At 43.9% G+C, this 26,442-nt stretch overlaps 1 protein-coding gene across 4 annotated transcripts in view; it reads left to right on the plus strand.

The window, feature by feature from the left end:
• Positions 1–26,442, plus strand: part of LOC135548715 (cell adhesion molecule 1-like) — a 432,426-nt gene that overhangs the window by 380,104 nt on the left and 25,880 nt on the right. For 3 of the 4 annotated variants that reach the window (XM_064978573.1, XM_064978576.1, XM_064978574.1), the window contains 3 exons: positions 1,336–1,432; positions 4,030–4,202; positions 14,033–14,119. In XM_064978573.1, coding sequence (XP_064834645.1) covers positions 1,336–1,432; positions 4,030–4,202; positions 14,033–14,119 — 357 coding nt within the window. The remainder of the gene's footprint in view (positions 1–1,335; positions 1,433–4,029; positions 4,203–14,032; positions 14,120–26,442) is intronic. The other variant, XM_064978577.1, reaches the window with a different exon arrangement.

Here is a 26,442-nt window from a genome sequence, read left to right on the forward strand (position 1 = left end):
GCAAAAGAACATCTCTAAATAAACCAATCGATATCGACTGGACGACTAACCAACAGTTAAAAGTCAACAGTATAGGTTCGCTGTGGGACACTCCTTCACACACTACCGCAACCTGAAGGCCAGAATCTGTCAAATCATCTAGGTTGCGTACAATAATGACAACCTCCCCTCAAACAGTCCCTTCACAATCCCTCCAACTCCCCCGTAGGCAACATGCCACAAGCCTGTTTCATTTCCACAGCAAATGTTGTAAAAACAGCTATGGACGACACATCTGCATCAAAGCCATCCCTTTACCCGTTGTCTATCACCGGGGGGTGGGGAGTAGAACCTGGCCAAACCTGTCCATTCTGCAGTCTGCGTATGACGGCCAGTCATGTTCATGGACGAGCTGAAGGTTGTTACTGATAGACCAGAAAGGTCAATGGTGTAGCTGTAGCCTGCTGTCGGTCCCATGGACTGTTGACAAACTGCACACCGCAGAGGAGAGAGGAAAGGCTTGGAGCATCCGTTGGAAGTGGACAGTGTGCTGCTGTGAAGATAGGAGGATACAGTAGGAGAACGTGGCCGTTTTTGAGGGGGTTGTGTGTAGGCTTACTTACCAGTGTAGACTACTGGAGGGAGAAATCATAGGATGGTGTCATTGTAATGGATAGAAAGGAGCCGATCCTCCGATTTTCCCATCCACCAGCCTCCACTGGTACTTAGTGAGGCCCAAACTCTGAAAGACCTTAGCATTGCATAGATCATTTTTATTTCACTTTATTTAACTAGGAAAGTCAGTTAGGAACAAATTCTTATTTACAATGATGGCCTACACCGGTCAAACCCTAACCTGGACGACGCTGGGACAATTGTATGCCGCTCTATGGGACTCCCAATCACAGCCGGTTGCGATTCAGCCTGGATTCCAAACAGGATGTCTGTAGTGACACCTCTAGCACTGAGATACAGCGCCTTAGACCACTGCGCCACTCGGGAGCCCAAATAATAGCAACGTGTTGATAGATAAAAAAATATGGTTTCAAACAAAGATTTACCAAACTACAATACAAACGCTGAGTTTGTACCTAAAGCTTTAGAACTGTCTTTTTTTTTTACACAATATTCATATATTTTGCTCCAAATTTTTAAACATTTGTTTCGTGAACCTCCCAACCACACGTCCTCACATTTCACATTGCGTAGCCTGCATCAACTTGGAATGAAGAAACATTAAGTAGACTAGAGCCTACCGACTTGATAAACTTGTAATGGCACTAATGACTTGCATATTTGACTCACTGTCTCTCCCTACCTCTCTCTCTCTCTCTTCCCCTTCCTCTCCTTCCACAGATAAACCAGAGGTGAAGATCGTGGTGGAGTTTCCTGACGGGCTGCCAAGGGAAGGACAGAACATGGAGCTGTCGTGCCAGGCCAAAGGCAAACCCCAGTAAGACGCACACACGTTTTACACATCGACACCTTCACACACCTCCACGGGCTTAGCGATGTACGTGTATGAATATGTATGGCTGGTACGGAGTAGGTTGAATGTACTTTTCATATGCCTCCAAAAGGGGAAACTGCTCCCCCTCCCCTCTTCCTGTTAGCTCACAGCCTCTGTTATTAGCATACTACACATGCTCCAGGTGTAGCACAGTGTGGTTGTGGGCTTGTAAATGCGTTGAAGACGGACACATGCAGAGACTGAAACGCCCGCCCGTAGCTCAGGGAGCAAGCGGTGGCCGGTCGTAGTGGACACGTGATGCCGGCTGCAGTGGTTCGCTGCGGAACACAAACGGTCATTACATGATGCTGTCAGACATATGATCCCTGCGAAGACATTACATCATTACCCATCCTCCAGTCCCGAGGCACAATAATTGTGAAGGAGGAGACCTCGAACATTTGCACATTTCGACAGATACAGACGACACACACACACATGCACACCTCCCTCCCTTTCCCCCTTCAAGTTTTGCACTCAGCAGGGAGAGACAAGGCGACTCTCACCCGTATTCATTTAATAAAGATGAAAATACAATCAATACAGTGGGCCAGAGAATTGGAAGTCATTTTCATTAGAGCCCGTGAGAGTTCGCTGCACTCATTACTGCGGCCAGATAGTGGCGGGCTCTGGCCGTGTGTGTCCATTTGTATTCTAGCCGCCCATCCTCCCTCTCTCCATTCCCCCACAGTCTCTATCTCTCTTGTGTCATCCCCACTTCCTCAGTAAACCACTTCTTCTAGGTCATTTCTCCTTACTCCGTATCGGGAGCGCAGCAGAAGCGGCTGACGCTGTGTGTGTATATTTAACCTCTGATTCCGGCTACCTAAGATTCTCGCCCTGACGAGGGATTCTGATTTGCTTTCTCGAGCCGCCCGCCGCCTTCGCCATCAAATGTTGTTTTTTCACCAAGCCACACAGGCGGGAGATCAACTGTTATTGAGCTCAAACTGCTCTTTTGTTTCGTGCCTTAGTGCTTTTTTTTTTTTCATTTTTCTCTCCCTTACTCTCTCGCTTCCTCCTTTTTCTCTCTCTCCCCCCTCCCTCATTCCTCCCCCCAAAAAGTTTTTTCAAAAGAAGGGAACAAGTTTAAACGGCAACACAAAAACAGAACAACAAGGGAGAGGCCTCGGCGCCCACTCAAGGGAAATAACGGTGCGTTAGCTAGCTAGCAAACCAGCCATTGAAGGTTGTGAGAGCAGAACAGAGCTAAGAGGTGCTTTGTTTTTTTTCCCCCTCTGTGCCGTCTGGTTCTTCTCACATAACTCATCGTCAAAGAAATGGGATCCAGATCCAGCACTTCATGTAAGCTTCCTGCCAAGGTAGCTAGGGAACAAATATGGCTGGGTAATGTAGTTAACCACGTCGAGAGGCCAGGAAGATAAAAGGCTACCCAACTAATAGCTCACACAGTTCAACACACACACACACAGCTATGAACACACACACACACAAATATACTGAACAAAAATATAATATAATACTTCTCAGTTTCATCAGCTGTCCAGTTGGCTGGTCTCAGACGATCCCTCAGGTGAAGAAGTCAGATGTGGATGTCCTAGGCTGGCATGGTTACACGTGGTCTGCGGTTGTGAGGCCGGTTGGACAAACTGCCATATTATCTAAAATGAAATTGGAGGCAGTTTATGGGAGAGACATTAACATGACATTATCTGGCAACAGCTCTGGTGGACATTCCTGCAGTCAGCATGTCAATTGCACACTCCCTTAAAACTTGAGACATCGATGGCATTGTGTTGTGTGACAAAACTGCACATTTTTGTGGCAGTTTATTGTCCCCAGCACAAGGTGCACCTGTGTAATGATCATGCTGTTTAACCAGCTTCTTGGTGTGCCACACTTGTCAGGTGGATGGATTATCTTGGCAAAGGAAAATGCTCACTAACAGGGATGTAAACACATTTGTGCACATAATTTGAGAGAAATAAGCTTTTCGTGCATATGGAACATTGCTGGGATCTTTTTTTTCAACCCAATCTAACATGGAACAAATACTTTACATGTTGCGTTTATATTTTTGTTCAGTATAGTTTGGCAAGGTGAAAGAATCTCATTGGGTGTGTTTATGTTTATCCTAAAGGATGTGCCATAAAAAAAGGAAGTACAAAGGAACCAATTAAATAATCCCATTATTTAAATTTTAAGAAATGGACATAATATGTATTCAACATCCAGGTCTAGGAGAAAACAATGCACGTGACTAGTGACACTACTGTTTCCTCTTTTTCCCGTGTAGCCAATAGACCAGTCCCAAAAGTCCAAATACGTATTATTTAATCACTGAGTGATATTGCTGTCCTTTCTCTGTCTCTCTCTGTCTCTCTCTCTGTCTCTCTCTCTGCCTGTCTCTGTCTGCCTGTCTGTCTGTCTGTCTGTCTGTCCCTCTGTCTGTCTGTCCCTGTCTGTCTGTCTGTGTCCTGTCTGTCTGTCTCTCCGTCTGTCCCTCTCTGTCTGTCTGTCTGTCTGTCTGTCTGTCTCTCTCTCTCTCTCTCTCTCTCTCTCTCTCTCTCTCTCTCTAGTCCCCAGCAGATCAACTGGGTGAAGGTGGACGACGACCTTCCCTCACATGCCCTCATCACCGGCCCGGACCTGTACATCGAGAACCTCAACAAGACCTACAACGGCACCTACCGCTGCTTCGCTGCCAACTCAGTGGGCGAGTCATATGACGACTACATCCTCTATGTCTATGGTACATACCTCTCGATTCAGTGCTCTCTCTGTCTTTATCTCTCTCCCTCTCTTATGACTACATACTCTACGTGTGTATGGTACCTACCTCCCAGCACCCTCTCTCTCTCTATTCATCTCTCTCTCTCTATCCCCCTCTCTCCTGACGGCATTATCTGAACACGGTTCAATACCATTGATTCCAATGACATTCCTCTCTTGCAGGACATTCCCATCTAATCTGGTCATTTTCCATCCGGCAAATTGACTCGGCAGATATCGCTTACCAAATCGTACTAAGCTTGCAGGATAAATTATTTGGCTGCTATTTTGAGGGCATTAATGGACTGAAAAAAGGACTTGTTGAATGGATGTTATTTACAATGGAAGAGCAGGAGGTGGTGTTAATGACGAACACGGTAAAACAACAGGGCTTGTGAAAGATTATGTGTCGACTTGTCTCCACCTTCTTATCGCACTTGTTAAACATGTATTGTATTTAGAAAAATTGGGTGTACGACAATACCTGCGTTTAATCGCAACAGTGGCCAACATTGAAAAATGCATGTGTGACATATTCAGGGCTTTTGTAGTAAACAAGTTTTTATTTCAAGTATTAACCACACTGATACTACACATTTTCACTATAATGCACTTTCCTGTCAGGGGAAATTACAATAGGAAATCCATTTAAGTTATTACCGTCCCAGTATGCTCAGTGGGGGCCTCAATATCCTCTAGGTTGGAGTGGTCTGGAAATGTGTAATACACTTTTTCCCCCCTTCCATCATCAAGCTCACGTACAGTAAGTCAAGAAGCCTCAGCATCCCGCCCCATCCCACCCTGTCTCCCCTTAGTTGACAGGCAGAACTGATATAACCCCGGCCCCCATCCCTCTAATACGTTTGTTTCCCCGACTATTGTGAAGCTAAGTGATGGAGAGCAACGGCAGGGCAGTTGACACTAACTTGGTTACCGGGAGAAAGAATGCATTCCCCGGTACCCATTTCTTCAAGCGGCCCGTCGGTAAAGGAAAATTGGTGGGCCCCTGCAGTCGAATGAGATTTAGCAACCAGTTTACAGAGGCGTCCCTAACCCAATAAAGAGGACCTCCTTCCTTTACTAGCTCTGGCTTTTATTGCGCCGTGCCCGGCGGCATGTCGCTCTAGTTCTTCTCTCAGCTCTCTACACTTCCTCCCCTTCCTCCTGCGATGCTTCCGGGGGTTTCCTCCTCCTGCCCCTGGCGTCAACGTCGGCGCTGAAGATTGATTGCTACTATGGACGAGACACTCCCCTAAACTGGTCTGGAGTATGTGCTTTTCTGTGTTTATCTCAACCGCCAACACCCGACCTGAGTCAAGCTGGAAGTCATATTGTTGTGTGGCCAATACAGAATTAATTCCCCCTGTACGGAGACACACAGCCAGAGCTGAACCAATGTATCGGACCCTTTACAGTAACCTTTTTTGTCTTCAACCTATCTACACACTGGCTTGGAAAATGAAGAACATAACGAAAAATATTGTCGCAAATAAAGAGACAGCGTTTCCTATTTAGGGAAAGGGGGATTTACTAGTCAGTTGCACAACTGAATGCATTCAACCGAAATGTGTCTTCCGCATTTAATCAGAGAGTTGCGAGGGGCTGCCTAAATCGATGTCCACGGCTCATAGGGAACAGTTGTTGGGGGTTAACTGCCCTGCTCAAGTGCAGAATGGCAGATTTTTCCACCTTGCCGGCACTGGGATTCAAACCAGCAACCTTTCGCCGCACACCCTAACCTAGTATTAGGATACATATCTTTATTCCCGGCCAGGCAACAACACGTGTTTTACAGTTGTTTACTCTCTAGAGGCAGCCAAGCAAGGTAAAGCAGCATCAGATGTAACTCCTGATCAGGAAGCCTAACTGGAGACAATCTACAGCACAGCAGCTGTAGGGAAACAACATGTGCAGTCCTGCCACAGCCAGAACCAATATCATCAGCCAGCCATTATAATGAAGCCATAAATTATCTCATCTTGACACCCTCCTCCAACCCCCATTCTTAACCAGGGTCTTGTGCTCTTTCATTAGATTCTGGGGGCCAATATTTCCTCCTGGTTAGGGGTTGGCTGGCGCTTCAATTTACAAGGCAGATAACCTGAGATCAATTGTAGACTATTAGATCATGTCAGAGGTGGCTATTGGCTACTGTGACACCCATAATCACGCCCATCTACAGACACGCAAATGTATAGAAATATCAGCCTTCCATATGGAAGAGAGAGCTCCTCTTCATCTTTCTGGTTGAATAACTAATTGCATAATTAGTGCAGTGTACTGCTTCCCACAATGCAAGATGGCATTGATTTAGTCCAGCAAAGGTGGCTAATTTGCAGAGGGATTCCAGTCTCAGTCTCTCCCTGCAACAAAAATGAACACAATTAAGTAAACATACAAAGGGATGCCATTCAAAACAGATGAGTTGTCTCCACGAGGGACTTTCCCCCTTGTAACCTCCACACCGTCTTTATTAAAGCGTAATTGTCCACCCGTTGATTGCGTGAGACAAGCATTCGCTGCAGGTGTGCCGTTGGCTTCCAATGACCGTTGTTAGCGTGGTGCCGTTGCCGGAGACTAGTTATTTTCCTCCCCTATTCTTTTCTCCTCCACTCCTCCTAGTTAGGAGAAGAGAGGCCCCATCACTCTTGTTTGTCATATCGTGCAGCTGGCAGATTTGGGAGAGGTTCTTTGCGCTGCGAATGCCGGGCACCGTCCCATTGCTGTGCAGGCGACAGAAGGGCCTCGGTAAGAGTCGCCTGCTATCTGCCAGGGCGAATAGAGGGGGGCGGTCAGTCCCCCGTGCTGTTCATAAGCTTTTAAATTGGAGTCAACTACCCCCATGGCGCTCTTTTGGGAGTGGGAGAGTGTTATTAGTTAGTTAGTGTTTTAGTTAGTGTTATTGTGCTGGAGTGTAACGTTATTCACCCATCTCCACACTTCATAACTCTCTGGAATGATATTCTCTGTCAGACAGTCCCAGCATTTTAATGCAGCCTGCGCTCCAAGCTCTCTGGGCATCTCCACACTTCTTCATAACTCTCTGGAATGATTGAGTAAGAAAAGGAGTGATTTCTGTCTGAACGAAAGCTGTACCGTGTGGCTCTTTCGTTTACCTCTTCAATCTGCTTTCGCCTTTGGACATTGGAAACCAAAGGCGATACACTTTTAATGAGCTCAGGAAGAGAATGTTTGGTAGACATTTAGGAGATTTGACCAGATTTCTTTCCACTCTTCCTGCTTCTCTCCAATATATAAAGCTGTGTGACTCCAGCAGGTGGCTGGTAGGGAAATCAACAGCCCAAAGTACACTTTACTTTAAGTGCTCTATTAGCCAGATTGTTCTGTGTTTTCTTCATTGACTTTTACTCTGCCCCTTATTGAGTGAGATTCTTTTACTACCCCCACATGTGTCAGTTTGCCAGTCCCACATCAATCCCTTGGTTAAAGGGGTGGCAGGTAGCTGTCGTCCTGGCCAAGGCAGTTAACCCACTGTTCCGAGGCCGTCATTGTAAATAATAATTTGTTCTTAACTGACTTGCCTAGCTAAATAAAGGATACATTTTTAAAAAATGTATTAATTGAGACGTTGCCTGCTTGCCTCTCTCCTCCCTACATCTGTGTGTCTCGGCTGTATCACCTCAGCTAATTTCCAGAGGTCTGTTTGTACTCGGCTGTCTAAGGGGATAAAAACAAGAGACACAGGAAGTGAGAAACTCTCAATTTCTTGAGTTTCTTAGCATTTAGCGTGACTGTGGAGGGATATTCTCTGTCAGGCAGTCCCAGTATTTTAATGCAGCCTCCGCTCCAAGCTCTCTGGGCCCGGGATGCTGATTCATAATCTGCCCTGGTAAACAATCCACAGTGATTTAACAGGAAAACTCACACGCATCTCCCCATATTTAAAACTCTGTAAGCTTCCACTGCATTTGATACAACATCATTGGAAAAGTGGGTAGCATGGAGTACTGCTTTTTTTAAGGGACACCTTAGTGAACATTCACTCTAGTCGAGCTTGTTTGGAGGTTTGGAAGCAGGGAAAGTATAGATCTTATTATCGCTGCCAAGTTTTTAATGAGCTATTGACACCGATGATCCCAAACATCTGCTGGGCCTCACAGTTTATTACGGGATAAAAACCAATTAAGTAGCGTCACTTCTGAGCTCAAGTTTGTCAGCTCCTGACACGTGTGAAACTCATCAGTGGCGCAAGCCCAGTTCGCCGGCTCCCGCCGCGAGATAGGCTTCCCTATTTGTCCGTTCAGCCATTCTTTTTTCAAACCTCTGTTTACAGGAATGGAATATGTTCTTTGTTAGTAATTAAAAATGAATATTAGAGAGTGTGTTCGAATACAAATTCAGATCACCTCAAGGCCGGCTTGGTTTGCTTCTGAGACCGCTCCTGGCTGGATTCATGGGGACTTTGCACATCTCCCTAGCTTTCTCTCACATGGAATTACTCACTTCTTTACGCATGTATCTATTTTATAATGTGTTGGGTGAAGATGAATGTACTTTTTTGGGGGGAATGTCCAAACGATTAACTGGTCATTAACAAAATATAGGCTGAACAACCAAAAAGGACTCTGGGAGCCAAACATAATATATTACAATAAAATATATTACAGCTGTTCCTCTTTGTCGAATGTACCTAAATATACTGCAGTTTAAATATACTCCTTTTCACTGACAAGGTGATCAACCATAATCAAGCACTTCACCAATCTATTTTCCATTTCTTAATGCCAAGCTGAATTCCTCCGTTGTGGTAGAAACTTATCACGCCACTTCTACTCCCCAAGCCACCTTCTGTCTCACCTTTGGCAGAGGTAATCAACATGGGTGCACTGTTCCGAGAAACAGCGTGAAAGCAACTGCCCTGTCGAGGCATGCCTTGTTAATCACAGGGAGTTTGGGACAGGTAACAACTTAGTTCTGACAACCCATGATCCATAAAAGTACTTTATTGACATGCCAAACAAACAAATCTCTTCAAGTACCTCTCCCTTGGAGAAATATGCCACCAAACTCGACCACCCTTTATTCAATTTTTATTAGTATCCACATTAGCCGACGCCAATGGCTACAGCTCGTCTTACTGGGGTCCGACACATAATGAAAAAGACATTACAGACAAAATACTTTACATACATTAGTATCTAGTGTGTGTGTTTGCATCTATCACATACATAGTTGCAGCCAGTTGCGAAACAGCCTGGAATCGAACCAGGGTCTGTAGTGACGCCTCTTGCACTGAGATACAGTGCCTTAGAACGCTGCGCCACTTGTTGTTACACACCAAGTAGGTAAGAGGGAATGTGCTACAGATATACCAACGGTAGCCTAGGTGGGCTGTCGTAGAGAGAATGTGACCCTTGGATCACAAGATGGCCACCACCTTTGAGTGTTGTTGACGTGAAGGAACGTTTGGAAAGATCGATTGATGCCCACTGTGATTTGATGGATCTTAGTAAAATGAAAGAACGTGTTTCAATCAGGAAAACTAGAAGGGAAATGGCACCAGCAAATCTATTGGTTATGATTAGGTTAGGGTCAGGATTTGAGTTATGTGTTTGCACGAGAGTAAATGAAAGTGTTGCAAGATATATGATCTTAATTTGAGACAATTTTCAGCAACAGGAAATGTGAAGTATTATGTGGATTTTAATGAATGGACATTTTTGTAGGGATTGACATATTTTTAGTTTGGGAAAATCAAGTCTGGAAATTACAGACCTCAAATACACTAGACATTTTACATTTCCTGCATTGCAGGGAATTTCTCCTGCAACAGGGTGATATAATTAAGCTCCTACAGCTGTAGTTCAATAGCCTTGGGATGCGTCCCAAATGGCACCATATTTCCATATAGCGCACTACTTTTGACCAGAACCCTATGGGAAAATTCTGAAAGTTGACGTGAAGTCATTGCCAAAGCTATCCGAAATCATTCAAAACCTATGAAAACAGTCCACCAGCGTATGCTAATTTCAGACACACCAGTTGCAGCTGGTATTACAAACTGTCAGTCAGAACAACTGAAAGCAATAAAAACGGAGGAGAAAGTGACCCCTCCATTTCAGCAGATACAAACACTATTTCTCAATTTCTTTACTTTCAAGCTGCATTTTCCTGCAGGGATGGGTAGTATTCATTCAATTTAATTGACATGCATTTGGAATGAGGTATTTGAAATATTTGTGTGTATCCTGTCAGGGATATTTGAAAGGCTTGTTGGTAAACGCAGCATGTTTGAAGACCTCGTTTTTTGCCGTCACCGTCTCTCTGATGTGTCCCTGCCAGCCTCCCAGTCCTCCAAGTCCTCCTCGTCAGTTGGAAAGTGTCTCTGGGCCCTCCTGCCGTGATGTTCTGATAGAACTCAGACAACAAGGAAAGTAGAGAGGGAGTGAGGAAGGGAAGCTGTTGGCCAATTTCCACCCACCTCCACAGATGTTAACACAGTGGTATCTGTCTGGCTGGACGAGGACAGACAGGCAAAACAGTTGTGCGGCCGTGGGCGCACGTCACCATTCACGCCTGTTAGCACAACAGAAAATACTCTCTAACTCTATTTCACTCCCACTCTCCCTCTCTCTCCTTCTCTCCATCCCCCTCCCTCTCTCTCCTTCTCTCCATCCCCCTCCCTCTCTCTCCTTCTCTCCATCCCCCTCCCTCTCTCTCCTTCTCTTCATCCCCCTCCCTCTCTCCATCCCCCTCCCTCTCTCTCTCCTTCTCTCCATCCCCCTCCCTCTCTCTCCTTCTCTCCATCCCCCTCCCTCTCTCTCCTTCTCTCTATCCCCCTCCCTCTCTCCCTTCTCTCCATCCCCCTCCCTCTCTCTCCTTCTCTCCATCCCCCTCCCTCTCTCTCCTTCTCTCCATCCCCTCCCTCTCTCTCCTTCTCTCCATCCCCCTCCCTCTCTCTCCTTCTCTCCATCCCCCTCCCTCTCTCTCCTTCTCTCCATCCCCCTCCCTCTCTCTCCTTCTCTCTATCCCCCTCCCTCTCTCTCCTTCTCTCCATCCCCCTCCCTCTCTCTCCTTCTCTCCATCCCCTCCCTCTCTCTCCTTCTCTCCATCCCCCTCTCTCTCTCTCCTTCTCTCCATCCCCCTCCCTCTCTCTCATTCTCGCTCTTTATTTCCCCTCGTTTCATTAACCTGTTTGGTTGTGTCTCTCTCATCCTCGGGGAGAAAATGCTGCAATCACTCGCTCTCTGCACTCCTTCAACACTTCCCCCTGTTTTTCGCTACACTCTCAGGCAACTGAGCAGCATGACAAGTGACGAGGCTCTCTCCTCACCGCAAGCCTCAGCCCCAAGTTCTTATCAATGCAGCACCACCAGTCCAACTGAGAGAATGTCACTTTTGATTTCCCCCTACAGTTATTGGTGGGGGGTCGAGTCGACTAATGAAGTAAATGGAAAATGCAACTGGGGGGGGTAGTCCTCGAGTTGAAAGTATGTGTGCTGAACGTCCCTTCCTCCATCGGACCTCACATTGCGCCAATTTGTATGTTTGTTGATGTTTTGAGACTTGGACAGTGCATTTTCATCACTTATCATGTCCATCATGTTTTTTTTAATTATTGAGTTTTGGTTTTATACAGTGCATTTGGAAAGTATTCACACCCCTTCACTTATTCCACATTTTGTTACGTTACAGCCTTATTCTAAAATTAATTAAGTCGTTTTTCCCCTCATCAATCTATAAACAATACCCCATAATCACAAAGCAAAAACTGTTTTATAGATGTTTGTGTAAAAAATAGATATTTTTTTATAATATGAAATATCACATTTACATAAATATTCGGACCCTTTACTCAGTACTTTGTCGAAGATCCTTTGGCAGAGATTACAACCTCAAGTCTTCTTGAGTATGACGCTACAATCTTAGCACACCTGTATTTGGGGAGTTTCTCCCATTCTTCTCTGCAGATCCTCTCAAGCTCTGTCAGGTTGGATGGGGATGGTCGCTGCACAGCTATTTTCAGGTCTCTCCAGAGATGTTCGATCGGTCTGGGTTTTGGCTGGACTACTCAAGGACATTCAGAAACTTGTCCTGAAACCACGTCTGTGATGTCTTGGCTATGTGCTTAGGGTCGTTGTCCTGTTCGAAGTTGAACCTTCACCCCAGTCCTGAGCACTCTGGAGCAGGTTTTTATCAAGGATCTCTCTATACTTTGCTCCGTTCATCTTTCCATCGATCCTGACTAGTCTCCAGGTCCCTGCCGCTGACAAACATCCCCACAGGATGAGGTTGCTGCCACCATGCTGCACCGTAGGAATGGCATTCAGGCCAAAGAGTTCAATCTTGGTTACATCAGACCAGAGAATCTTGTTTTTCATGGTCTGAGAGCCCTTTGGGTGCCTTTTCGCAAACTCCAAGCGGGCTGTCATGGGCCTTTTACAGGGGAGTGGCTTCCGTCTGGCCACTCTACCATAAAGGCCTGATTGGTGGAGTGCTGCGGAGATGGTTTCCTTCTGGAAGGTTCTCCCATATCCATAGAAGAACTCTGGAGCTCTGTCAGAGTAACCATCGGGCTCATGGTCACTTCCCTGACAAAGGCCCTTTTCTCCCAATTGCTCAGTTCTCCGGGCGGCCAGCTCTAGGAAGAGACTTGGTGGTTCCAAACTTCTTCCATTTAAGAATGATGGAGGCCACTGTGTTCTTGGGGACCTTCAATGCTGCAGAAACGTTTTGGTACCCTTCCGCCGATCAGTGCCTCAACATAATCCTGTCTCAGAGTTCTACAGACAATTCCTTCGACCTCATAGCTTGGTTTTTTTCTCTGGAACGCACTGTCAACTGTGGGACCTTATATAGACAGGTGTGTGACTTTCCAAATCATGTCCAATCAATTGAATTTACCACAGGTGGACTTTAATCAAGTTATAGAAACATCTCAAGGATGATCAATGGAAACAGGATACACCTGAGTGTAACAGTATAACTTTAGTCCGTCCCCTCGCCCCAACCCGGGCGAGAACCAGGGACCCTCTGCACACATCAAAAGTCACCCTCGAAGCATCGTTACCCATCTCTACACAAAAGCCACGGCCCTTGCGGAGAAAGGTGAACCACTACTTCAAGGTCTCAGAGCAAGTGACGTCACCAATTGAAACGCTATTTAGCGCGCACCACTGCTAACTAGCTAGCCGTTTCACATCCGTTAAACTCACCTGTTTCCGCTTTGTCATTTTGGAATATTGTGTAGATTGATAAAAATATATATATTTAATCAATTTTGTAATGAGGCTGTAACATAACAAAATGTGGAAGAGGGAAGGGGTCTGAATACTTTACGAATGGACTGCAGTTTTTTTCTGTGATGGGCTTGTTGTTATTATTATTATGCCAACAGCATGCGTAGGAGAGATTCATTGACACATTTGGACACCCTAACCTGAACCTTAACCACCCGGAATGAATCCCTTAATTTAGTCTTTAAAAAATGATATAGCTTGGTTTATGACTGGCTTAAAGGCAAACAAATGCACTGCCACTGGTATGAATTAATAATTTCCCCATCAGAATTGTTTCATATTATTGCAGACCTGGGTTCAAATACTATTCGAAATAATTTCAGATATTTTATCTGTGCTCGATTATGCTGGCTGGCTTCATGGACCAATACAATAGTCTCAGAAATGCAAACCCTGTCCAACTGGAAATCTAGAGGGGTAAAGCGAACACTACAAGTATTTAAAAGGTTTCAAATAGTATTTGGACCCAGGTCTGTTTCATTGTGTCTTTTGTTTTCATGGTTTACTCATTAGTTTCCTTGTCTGTCATGTATTTGTTTTCTTCATCCAGATGCCCCCACCACTACCCCTATACCCACTACAGCTACTACCACCACTCCCACCACCACAACCATCTCCCTCCCTGAAGCCACTGCAGGTACAGTATCACCTCCCACCACCTCCCTGTGTGTTTTGTGGTTGTGTGTGCGTTGTTTGTGTGCATATGCGATACCCTCATACCCACCAAACCCGACCCTCACCACAAACACCACCACTTCCACCACCCACACTGTGTGAGTGCATGCGTATTTATGTGTTCTCATTCTATTGTTACCATTACCCACTGTAATGTGTGACCTGACACCCCCTTGTGCATGCCTGTGTGTGTGTTTGTGAGCAAACAAGAAAGAGAGTGTGAGGAAAAGAGATAAATATTTGCCGTCAGCCGGTCCTGATAAGATTCTGAGAAACGATAATAATAACAGAGTCGCACTGGAGGGGCCAGGCCTCGGCTCCCTCCTCCCACTGCAGCGCGGGGCTGTCAATGGCACTCATCATCCGCCCGCTCGCACCCATCACATTTCTCTCACTAAAATGATCAGCCGCTCTCTCTCTCCCTCCTCTCTCTCTCTCTCTCTCTCTCTATCCCTTTCTTATCCTCCCCCTCTCTCCCCCCTTTCTCTCCCTCCCTCTCGCCCTCCCTCTGTATTCCCCCCCCCCCCCTCCCCCATCTATTCCCTCCCCCATCTACGCCCCAAAAAAATATTCTAGGTGTCTCAGATTGTTCTGGCAATTCTCACATAGAAAGTTAATTAGAGGGAAGGATGTTTGACATGCTTTTTACATTTGTATAACAATTATTTATATTTTTTAAGATGAAAGCGGACATTTTAGTCCCTATTTAGACCTATGTATATGCCTCCTGTAAGACCCTGTGATCTGTGAACCGTAATGTGATACAGACAACATCTTATGTGTGCACTCAAATATGGAGGTATATCTAGATTCAGAAAAACAAATGTTCGCATTAATTTATTCAACATAAAAATGTGAATATCTAAAAAGTACCCTTTTTATTTTTCTTATTTTTTTTTCAAATGCAACCTTTATTTAACTAGGCAAGTCAGTTAAGAACAAATTATTATTTACAATGACAGCCTACTGGGGAACAGTGGGTTAACTGCCTTGTTCAGGGGCGGAACGACAGATTTATACGTTGTCAACTCCGGAATTCGATCCAGCAACCTTTCTAGTTACTGGCCCAACACTCTAACCACTAAGCTACTTGTTTGGAATAATATACTCTTCAAACATGTCAAATTTCCAGAGTGGACTCTCTGGTATTTTTAATGATATGACCCATTTTATACATAGAAATTGACATAGTAGGCCATTAACCAATCACAGCCCTCCTTTAGGATTGCACTTTCAGAAAATCAGCAGCAGAGGGAGTTCCATTTGAATCCGTTTTCCCATTTACTGTGTTGGTGTTGCTCATAAAATAGCTTATAATTTAGAATTAGCAGAGAGCCCACTCTGGAAATTGTATGTACTTGTACAGTATATTGTTACAAACAATATGTCTTAAAATGAAAAGTGTGCTTTTGAGATTAGGAGTATCATGACACCAAGATGTTGTCTATGTCATGTACAATTCACAGATCGTAAGATCTTACAGGAGGCATATATAGGACCTAAAGTACCTAACATTGCCAAGCTCATCATTATGTTCAAAAGATGTGATACAGATGTAAAAAGCATGACAAATATCATTCCTCCCAGTGAAGTATATATGTGAACATTGACAGAACAATCGGAGATACCAAAAAATATTTTCGGCCTGTCCTGGCTTTGAATCGCCCCTCTCTTTCTCTCTCTCTCTCTCCCTCTCCTGTTGCTCTCACAAGCTTATCACGATCTGGGCTGTATCCTGCCCTGTCTGAGCCAGGGATTACATATCTCCTTTGTGTTTCCTGCGGGTTGACTATGCCGGCATATTTTCATACGCTCAAACAAAAGAGCGGAGACGGGGACAGGCAGACGACTCCCTTCTCTTCCCATCCAGCTATTCACATTCATGTCCTGTAGACAAATAGACTCGTCTTTCCTCAAATGAGGTGCATAATATCACTTTTAGGCAGCATTCACACAGGCAGCCCAATTCTTATCTTTTTTTCCATGAATTGATGTTTTGATCAATCACATCAGATCTTTTCACATCAGCACTTTTTCAGAGCTAATCTATTTGGTCAAAAGACCAATTAGTGAGAAGAAGAAAAAATCTGAATTGGGCTGCCTGTGTAATCGCAGCCTTAGTGACTGGAAAAGTTCATGTCCCTTGCCACTCCTCAAAATACATTCGCAATCAACTTAGTAGGATCGTTCATGGAATCCCTCATTTGATCCTATTTCCTGTTATACAGAATGCAGGTACGGTGATACATTTAGCTCTGATCTCTCCCCTGCCTTCCTTGTATTATCGTGTACCTGTTGCAATGAACAGGCAATATATTTCCTTTTTTTGTTACAACTCCTGTAATCTTGGCTCACCTCCTCAAAACCAGTTGCTGCAGATTCAATGTCTGTCCTTACTATTGCTTTGGCTTACTTTAATTCCCCCCAAACTTGAATTGGTTTCTGTCTAGGAGAAACACTGACAAAGTACCAATGAGTCCTCTAGATCTGAGGCCGTAAGTACCGAGCATCTCAGAGTAAGAGTGCTATTCTAGGATCAGTTTTGCCTTTTAGATCAGAATGAATGAATACGACTACATGGACAATGGGCCCTGGTATTTGTAGGCTGTGAGTCAACCAGTTGATCTGTAATTGATGTTGAAACAATTGTGTTTTTTACATTGGATAAAAGTAGAGCCTCAGAGCTAGCAAATTGTATATCATACACTGCAGTTAAGAAACAATTGGAATTCAATTCTGCTTTGAAAGTTGACAATCCTACTTTTGAGAAAATGGCCCTTGAATATTTTGATACACCTACTGGAGAGCTCTTCTTTGTTACGCATCGTTCACACCCTTTTAAGCCTTAGCCCCACCCATTTTTTCAAGGATATACGTGAGGCCATGAACAAAACAGAGTGAGTGGTGTAGTAAACAACTTAAGATTTTGAGAAGTAGCCTACAATAAGGAAAGACTCCAGGTAAAAAATACTCTTTATCTCGTCCTTGGCCTATATCCTAATCTGACTTTGGTGCAGGTCATGTTGTTCTTCACATTACTGTCTCTGGTAAACACACACTATCAAATAATATCTAAGTTTATTTGTCACATGCATAGGATACAGAAGGTGTGAGCGGTACAGTGCATATTTGCATAGTAGCAATATCAAAAACAGAAATATGTCCAGATAATTACTAGATGATGCTTACCCAGACACACCTGTCTAAATTGATGGTTCATGTGAAATAAATGCTATAACCACCATCTAGCTATGTGGATGGGTCACTATTGTTTAGACATGTACACATCTACACATGAAATACAATACATGGCCGTAATCACCCCCAGACAAACCTAACTGACTTGGTAGGTCGTGTAATCATCTGGCAAAGTAGAGTATTTTGTTTGGACATGTAGCTAGCTAGCTAGCTAGCTAAACAATGAACCAGCATAATCTCAACTCGTACTACTACGAATACAAACTGATTGTCATAACTGTAGTATGACTATGCAGGTAGCTAAAGCTAACCAACTAGGTTCAACGTTAACTAGCCAGCTAACATTAGGCTATAACTAGCAATGCAAATTGTTTTCTGATTCAAATAACATTACTACACAGATCATACACGTAACGTTAGATAGGGAGACAACAAACTAACGTTCGCTAGCTAGCGAACAGTATGCTTTAACTTGCAATGAAAACGACGGCAGACTGGAACCATTTAACTCCATTTTGTTTGGCCAGCATTGTGTCAAGTCACTCCGGTTCACACTGACCGTGGCGTGTGCAGATCTTCTTCTCAAAATGATCTGTCGATAGCACCTGCTAAATTCAGGGTATCAATGTTGTTGAGAAAAGTATCTAAACTTTTCTAGTTCTTGATGGCTAACGTTAAACCCTTCAAAAAAGCCACGGTAGAAAGGATTATCAACACATACTGATCAGGTCACTTTATAGACAGAAGCAAGCTACATGGCAGACCAATCCAAACTCATCTCCCAGCATGTCCAGCCCATCTATTATCTTAGCCAATCCTGGCCATCGGGAAGGTTCCCCCCTTTATCCATAGCTAAACCAACTGGACTAATAATTGTATTCGTATTTACAGATGGAATACAAGTTTGTTATTAAGGTACATGAAAATTCACATGTTCCAGAGGGCATTTCTGCCAGACAAAAAAACACAATTTGATCAAACTTTTAAGAAGTTCAAATGCCTCTCTGTGAAGTAGTGATGTGCGACATACCCGTGGCTTCCTGAAAAGGGTCACATGAGCATGACAACACAACACGATGATGCCACAAATCATCATTATTCAATTACATTTAAAGTCAATTACCAGGTCAATACGACATCTTGGTTACCATACTATTGTGGACTAAGTGCTCTATTCAATCTGTATTGTGGAATTTCAGTGTTACAGCAATGTTTTTGCGTTAGTGGAGACTGCATTCACGGTAAACGCTGCAGATGACGGCTCAATAGGAAATGATATTTACATTTCTATCACTCAATCTGTAACACTTCAGCAATACAGATTGAATAGAGCCCTAACTATAACCATTAGGTTTTCAACTTAGTGCCACATAAAGTAATTTGCGACGGCTAGTAAATTAACTTGCAATTGCAATTCTCTCTCTTTGTTCATAACAACTCTCATTGTCAGAAACTATTTGCTGAAGGCCATTTTCAGCACTGCAATTCCAAATCTTTGAAATGTGCATAAATAAAACAACACTTAAGGATGGCGTTTGAGCTGAGCAGCCCTGAGCTAGAAATGCTATGAAAGTTTCTGACAGACCATTTTCAGCACAATTGGAACAAATCTACAGAAGCCGGGAAATCTTAGGCATTGTGCTCGATTATGCTATCTGATTGGATTAAATGAAAAACCAAAGACCTAATGACATTGCTGATTGGATACACCTTCGACTCACATCAAACAAGTGAGTGTGTCTTAGTAGGCTGTTACCTGCTTTGTCAGACTCATGTAATCTAGTATCGCAATTAGATAAGATAAGATGTACTATATTTTCCATTAACTTACATAGAAGAGAAATGTGTATTTCTGCTCACAGTGCAACCCCCCAAGACACGGACACACACCGAAGGGCTTGGCGCATTGGGTCAGGTGCAGTGCAGCGCCTCTGGAGCAATTATAGAGGTTAATGTACTAAACACTTAATGAGAATCAAATTTATTTATGCAGGAGTATAGTGACATCACACACATTTCAAGAAGCAAAGTGTGATACTTTGCTTCTTGAATGTCCAATATCTTGAAAACTTGACTGCTAACATTTTGGGACTGTCTCAACAGTGGACTAATGAAAATAGCAAAATATAATTTTGAGAGGATTTTTCCTTTAACTCTCTGGGGCGTTCCATTATTACTGTGTATTTAGATGTGAGGGAACAGTCTGTTATGGTCATAATCCACTGTGCCGGCTGATTTCATTTCTCCACTGGCGCAGGTGGATATACAGTTGAAGTCGGAAGTTTACATATACTTACTTTGGAGTCATTAAAACTCGTTTTTCAACCACTCCACAAATTTCTTGTTAACAAACTATAGTTTTGGCAAGTCGGTTAGGACACAAGTCATTTTTCCAGCAATTGTTTACAGACAGATTATTTTACTTGTAATTTACTGTATCACAATTCTATTGGGTCAGAAGTTTACATTCATGAAGTTAACTGTGCCTTTAAAAAACAGCTCGGAAAATTCCAGAAAATGACATCATGGCTTTAAAAGCTTCTGATAGGCTAATTGACATAATATGAGTCAATTGGAGGTGTACCTGTGGATGTATTTCAAGGCCTACCTTCAAAATCAGTGCCTTTTTGCTTGACATCATGGGCAAATCAAAAGAATTCAACCAAGATCTCGGAAAAAAAATTGTAGACCTCAAGTCTGGTTCATCCTTGGGAGCAATTTCCACATGCCTGAAGGTACCACGTTCATCTGTACAAACAATAGTTCACAAGTATAAACACCATGAGACCATGCAGCCGTCATACCGCTCAGGAAGGAGATGCGTTCTGTCTCCTAGAGATGAACGTACTTTGGTGTGAAAAGTGCAAATCAATCCCAGAACAACAGCAAAGGACTTTGTGAAGATGCTGGAGGAAACAGGTACAAAAGTATCTATATCCACAGTAAAACGAGTCCTATATCGACATAACCTGAAAGGCCGCTCAGCAAGGAAGAAGCCACTGCTCCCAAACAGCCATAAAATATGCAGAATACAGTTTGCAACTGCACATGGGGACAAAGATCGTACTTTTTTTGAGAAATATCCTCTGGTCTGATGAAACAAAAATAGAACTGTTTGGCCATAATGACCATCGTTATGTCTGGAGGAAAAAGGGGGATGCTTGCAAGACGAAGAACACCATCCCAACCATGAAGCACTGGGGTGGCAGCATCATGTATTGGGGGTGATTTGCTGCAGGAGAGACTGGTGCACTTCAGTGGCCATCACAAAGACCTCAATCCTATAGAAAATCTGTGGGCAGAACTGAAAAAGTGTGTGCGAGCAAGGAGGCCTACAAACCTGACTCAGTTACACCAGCTCTGTCAGGAGGAATGGGCCAAAATTCACGCAACTTATTGTGGGAAGCTTGTGGAAGGCTACCCGAAACGTTTGACCCAAGTTAAACAATGTAAAGGCAATGCTACCAAATACTAATTGAGTGTATGCAAACTTCTGACCCACTGGGAATGTGATGAAAGAAATACAACCTGAAATAAATCATTCTCGCTACAATTATTCTGACATTTCACATTCTTAAAAAAATGGTGATTCTAACTGACCTAAGACAGGGAATTTTTACTAGGATTAAATGTCAGGAATTGTGAAAACTTTAAATGTATTTTGCTAAGGTGTATGTAAACTTCCGACTTAAACTGTATATCATAGGCAGTAGCGGCAAACAATCTAGCAGAGGGTACGCGGGGTAGAGGCCACTTAGTTTATCAAAAGTATATTCTATTTCTGTCTATAGGGGGACTGGAATGGTGGTATATGGCAATTTTATTGAACTCTACTCGGTGGCTTCGGGAGGTGGCATTTAGAGATGACTAAATTGCCATTTACACTGCAAAATAAATGGCTAAATGGAATGAGGTTGCGCATTCAAAACCCTTTGAATAACCCTTGAATAACCCTTTTTGGTTCCAGGTATAACCCTTATTTCCACAGAGGGTTCTACATGGAACCCAAAAGGGGTTCTACATGGAACCCAAAAGGGTTCTCCTATGGGGACAGCCGAAGAACCCTTTTGGAAGAGTGTACCATCCATACTGGGGACAGATGTCATTCATTTCTATTTGTTGTGCCTCTTTTTTTTGCCCTATAAAAGCAGCTCCGAAATGTATGTTTATCGATATTTTGCCATCTATTTTTTTTTGCTTTTTTTTGTGCAAATTTGATCAAAGGTTAAATCTTGCTCCCATTTTCTCTGTATGTCTCCATTTATACCCGCATCCCTCCCCTGTCATTCTTTCTACCAAATATGTATTTCTGCTTCCCTTATTCTTTTCCTCCCTCTTTGTACTGTTTCCCTCCATTTCTCCAGATCCCTTATTCTTTCCCGCTATCTCTTTCTCTATCTCTCTGTCAGAGAGGCAAAGAAATAGATTTTCCTCTTGACATGCAGTGTTTGTGCTGGCCCTGTCCTCGGGGCAGGCTGTTGTCCTTTTGGTAGTCAGGGGCAACAGTAGTTATTGTCATCTCTAATGCGGACCCACTCCTGCAGAGCGGAAGAAGGTTGAATCTATCTGTTTGGTCCACAGATTCCAAGACACAGAGTCATCTCTAGCACACTCACTACGTCTATCTTCCCCTCTTTCTCTCCATGTACCTCTCTCGCTCTCGCTCTCTCTCTCTGGATCCCTCTCTCTTTCTCTCTCTACTTTCCTCCATTTCTCTACCTCTCACACTCCCTCCCCTTACTCCCTCCCTTGCTCTCTCTCAGATTGAATACAGTATATGACTAATGATGTACCAGAATGAGACGTCACAGAATTATACCCCAACCCAGAAATGGAAATAGACGCTCGTAAAGCAACGTTTGGGAGACGTACAACAGAAAAAGCCATTAATAAAATGTACCCGCGCTAATAAAAACAATTGTGTGTCAGGAGCCCTAGCCGCCACCGCCTGTTAATTGATGAAAATACATAAACAGAGATGGCAACCAATTCATTTTACCCCTCCCCCCAAATATACTTTTTTTCGTCAAGGCTTAAATTGCAAAACACCATCTGGTAAACTGATTTTGGAATTGAACAAATGAGGCCCTCGCCTGCACAAGCTCTTGCGAGATAGAGTAGTCAATTTCTCTGCCTGTCTTGATTCCTTCCAGCGGCATAAAGCAGGGACAGAGAGGGATGGCTCACCGGCAGAGGATAGGCTAATTCACTAAAGGTCAATTGTATTCCCACGGGGGAAAACAACAACTGCAGTCGTGTGATACACCGCTCAGAGAGAGCATCCCGCGGAATTTATTAGGCTTCGCATCATGCAAACACAGAAATGCAGCAAATACGTCTTCTTTATGTAGAGGTATATTGTTATTGGAGGCCATGATTGCGCTCCATGATGGCTCCAAGAAGATGGGACTCATAAAGTAGGCTGGGAAAGGTAATCAGCTAGCTAGCCCTGAATCACCTACGACAGCGAATCTAGTGTGTGTGTGTGTGTGTGTGTGTGTGTGTGTGTGTGTGTGTGTGTGTGTGTGTGTGTGTGTGTGTGTGTGTGTGTGTGTGTGTGTGTGTGTGTGTGTGTGTGTGTGTGTGTGTGTGTGTGTGTGTGTGTGTGCAAAAGCATTGGTATATTTCTGTTGTGTTTACGCCTTGATTTTGAATGGAGATTATCATTCATACCAGAGCACTGCAAGTCAAGTTTATTTAAATACGAACTATTGGTACGTTGATGATAAATATAATCTGTTGGCCTAAGCAATGTAATTCTGTAGTGATTACTGTACCTGCCACCCACTGACAGAATATATCATAGTATCCTCATTTAGATTATGTAAAAAAAAATAGCTAGGTGGGAGAACGCTGATTGCTGTTCACAGTACAATAATACTCCCTATACTTTTATAAACAGATTTCCGCAAAGGGTAGGTAAACAGTGGAGCAAAATAAAATAGGTGCATAAACGGCATTTACCCTCAACTACACCACTGATTCTGACTCTTGGGTCCGGTTTCCCATGCAGATCTAGGGCTCGATTCCATCTGTATCGCCAAAGTCCAGCACTATAGCGCAATTTAAATTTAAAGGCAAAGTTCCTGCGTTCACAGGGACTGCATTCATGGTAAACGCTGAATATGTCGGCTCAATCGGAAATTACCTTTCCATTTCAAGCGCGCTGTTGCATGATCTAACTGTGACATTGTACTTCTACAGTACAACCACTGTGGTTCCAGTGTGGATTATCTTCTATGTTCTGTCAACCAGAACAGACTTTGCAGAGATGGTGCAGTGGCATTATCAGTAAAACTTTAACAGGTGTTCCTCGTGACAAGATGACTACTGAAGCTACAGTATGTCACATTTTGCCACTAGGGGCTTGTGGGGAACCAAAGCAATTAGCTGGGAAGCTCCGTGCCCATTGTCACGTCTGCTGATGTCAATAAGGACGCGAGTGTCTCAGGTGACCTGCGACACGAGGCGAGAGAGAAAGAGAAAAGGAAGGAGGGCCGCACCGGGAGTTGGCGATAGCTCATCAGTAAACATATTGACCAGCCGGCGCAGCTGCCACAGCCAAGTAATGGGGTTAGCAGACATCCAGGGGCCACCGATGATTGAGGGTTGCAGAGACGGGTGCTTTATTGTACTGCTTGATTTGAATGAGCAGCGGTATATTACTGCTGTATAGTGACACATCCCTAGCGGAGCCCCTTGAGCAGCCCCTCCAGCTGTCTTAGGAGGACTGCTTATGGCCCGTCCCTCCCGAAGACATTTTACCAGGCCTCAAATAGAGGCTGTGATGTTGTATTATGTCTTAAAATGTAGATTGAGAAAGAAGGTAAAAACCCTTACTTGACTGTGCAGATGTTTGATTCCCCCTCTGCTCTTCATGTCTATTTGTTTCAGGACTGTTCTTGAACCACTGCGTCTTTCTCTTCCCTCCTTCCTGAGGACATGCAGTGTACTCCTCTTTGATAACTCCTGCTTTCAGTTGTACCAGTGGTGATCTGGCCTACAAGCAGCCCGATAGAGGAAGCTCTAGGAGCCGTCCGTGTAGAAGTAGCAGCTGCAAAGAAGCGGTAGTTAAAAAGCGAACAGTGAAGTGGCCTCTTTTCCCTTTTACAAGGTTGGAATCTATTTTAAAGAGCAAGCCGAGGTGCTCAAGCGATTATGCGAAAGAACTGTCATCCTAGCTGGAGCCCTGTGGCATTACTTAACAGGACTACAGTGTGTTTCTTCTGGAGGACCATAGGAAAAGCAGGCCCTCCGAGGCCTGGCTCTCCCTGCTGAAAGGGACATGATCTCGGCTCGCTGTTTGAGATCTCTCCCTGCTCCCTGGTCCTTTGGCAATATGAGGTGAAGCGTTAACTCTCATGTCTCTGGTGGTTTGATGTGTAGAAGTGTTGAGATGCCTGCACACCCTGGTAGAGAGTTTCACGGGTCTTCCCTAACCCAAACTTTTCCCTTGGGTCCGGGTCGGGTTCTGTTTGATTGTCATTGGGTCTCGGACTTACGTAACTACAGCTGATAGACCCGAGTGGACACGAATGGACCCGACTACGACTCTGCATAGCCTGTAGCATGGCTCTCCCACCCTGTTCCTGGGGAGCTACCTTCCTGTAGGTTTTTTTCTCCAACCCCAATCTAGCGCACCTGATTCTAATAATTAGCTGTTGATAACCTGAATCAGGTTAGTTAGAACTGGGATTTGAGTGAAAACCTACAGGATGTTAGCACTCCAGGAACAGGGTTGGAGACCCTTGGCCTGTAGCATATTTAGTTTACATTAATAAGGTGAATTGATGAATTGATGACCTTATAGAAGGTCTACATGAGAGGTAGTGAGAAGAGAGGTGTGGAAAGCGAGGGAACACCTCCCTGCACTCATCCTCTCATGTCTACAGTAGATAAGAAGGGGAAACATGGGAAGTCTGTTTACATACAGCTCTGGAAACGCATCGAGCCCCAACTTAACCGTAACTGAGATGGAGGTGTCTAACCACTTTCAGAATAAAATATGTTTGATACCTATGTTGTCGTTGTGTTGTCTGGAATTGAAACATTGCATTATGCAAGGTGTTCACGTGATTTCCGATGCACTAGCTAGTATCTGTGTTCGTTGACAGGTTTCTCAACAACAATCTAGCTTTGGTTGGGTACAGGCCTACTTTGATAAAACAGTGAGAAACCATGTTACCTGGCAGGCTGCTTTGATTGGCAAGCAGACATCTCCCTGCATTTCTAAAACCATCCGAGTCCTCCGAGGCAGGTGTTTCATCTCAGGAAGACACAGGCTACGTCCCAAATGGCACCCTATTCACTATATAGTGCACTACTGCAATATATAATGCTATTTTGGACTCAGATTCGTCCCCCTGCTCCCTTCTCCCTCTACTCCGACACGGTGGAGCACAGTCAACACATATCTCCTTCGTTTCCTAAGATTTCGGATAAACGCAAAGGAAACTGGTAAACTGTGCCCAAAATCATCAAAAGACCACAATCGGATTATATCAAGATTTCGATTTAATCTCCCTGGAGAGGGAGCGGGATGTGGAGTTACGCCCCACTCTTGCAGAAATTGACATTGCAAATGGGGTTACCGCATAACAAGCCCTACAGGTTCCTGGATCTCGACGTCTGATAAAGCTGAAGTGTGGTAAAGGGAAAACAACCTTTGCTTGTGTCCCCACAATGGCACTGCATGGGGACAATGACAATGGTGTTTTGTTAATTGGACTAATTTGCGATAGTACATTTTGGATTTACAACAGAAAAATTGCCTCTTTTTTTTACATTTGATCCATCATGGATACTTATAGTTAAGGGAGAAAGAATAAGTTAAATAAACAGCTAATTCAAAGTGCCTGTTTTATCCTCCAATGTCCTCTGCAAACCACATTTATTTTATTGAAATACTCTTGATGTCATTTTAAACAACGAATAAAGGTTTTCATATGCAGTGCTTTTATACAGCGCAACAACAGATATTTTCTCTGCTGAGAAACCAAGCCACCAAAAAATATATATATTTCACAACTGAAAGGTCCTATGGGTAATATGCGTGCCCTGTACCATTGCGGTTTGTCATATCAAGGT

Source organism: Oncorhynchus masou, chromosome 11 (genome assembly GCF_036934945.1).
Source record: "Oncorhynchus masou masou isolate Uvic2021 chromosome 11, UVic_Omas_1.1, whole genome shotgun sequence".
In the NCBI taxonomy this organism is placed as follows: domain Eukaryota; kingdom Metazoa; phylum Chordata; class Actinopteri; order Salmoniformes; family Salmonidae; genus Oncorhynchus; species Oncorhynchus masou.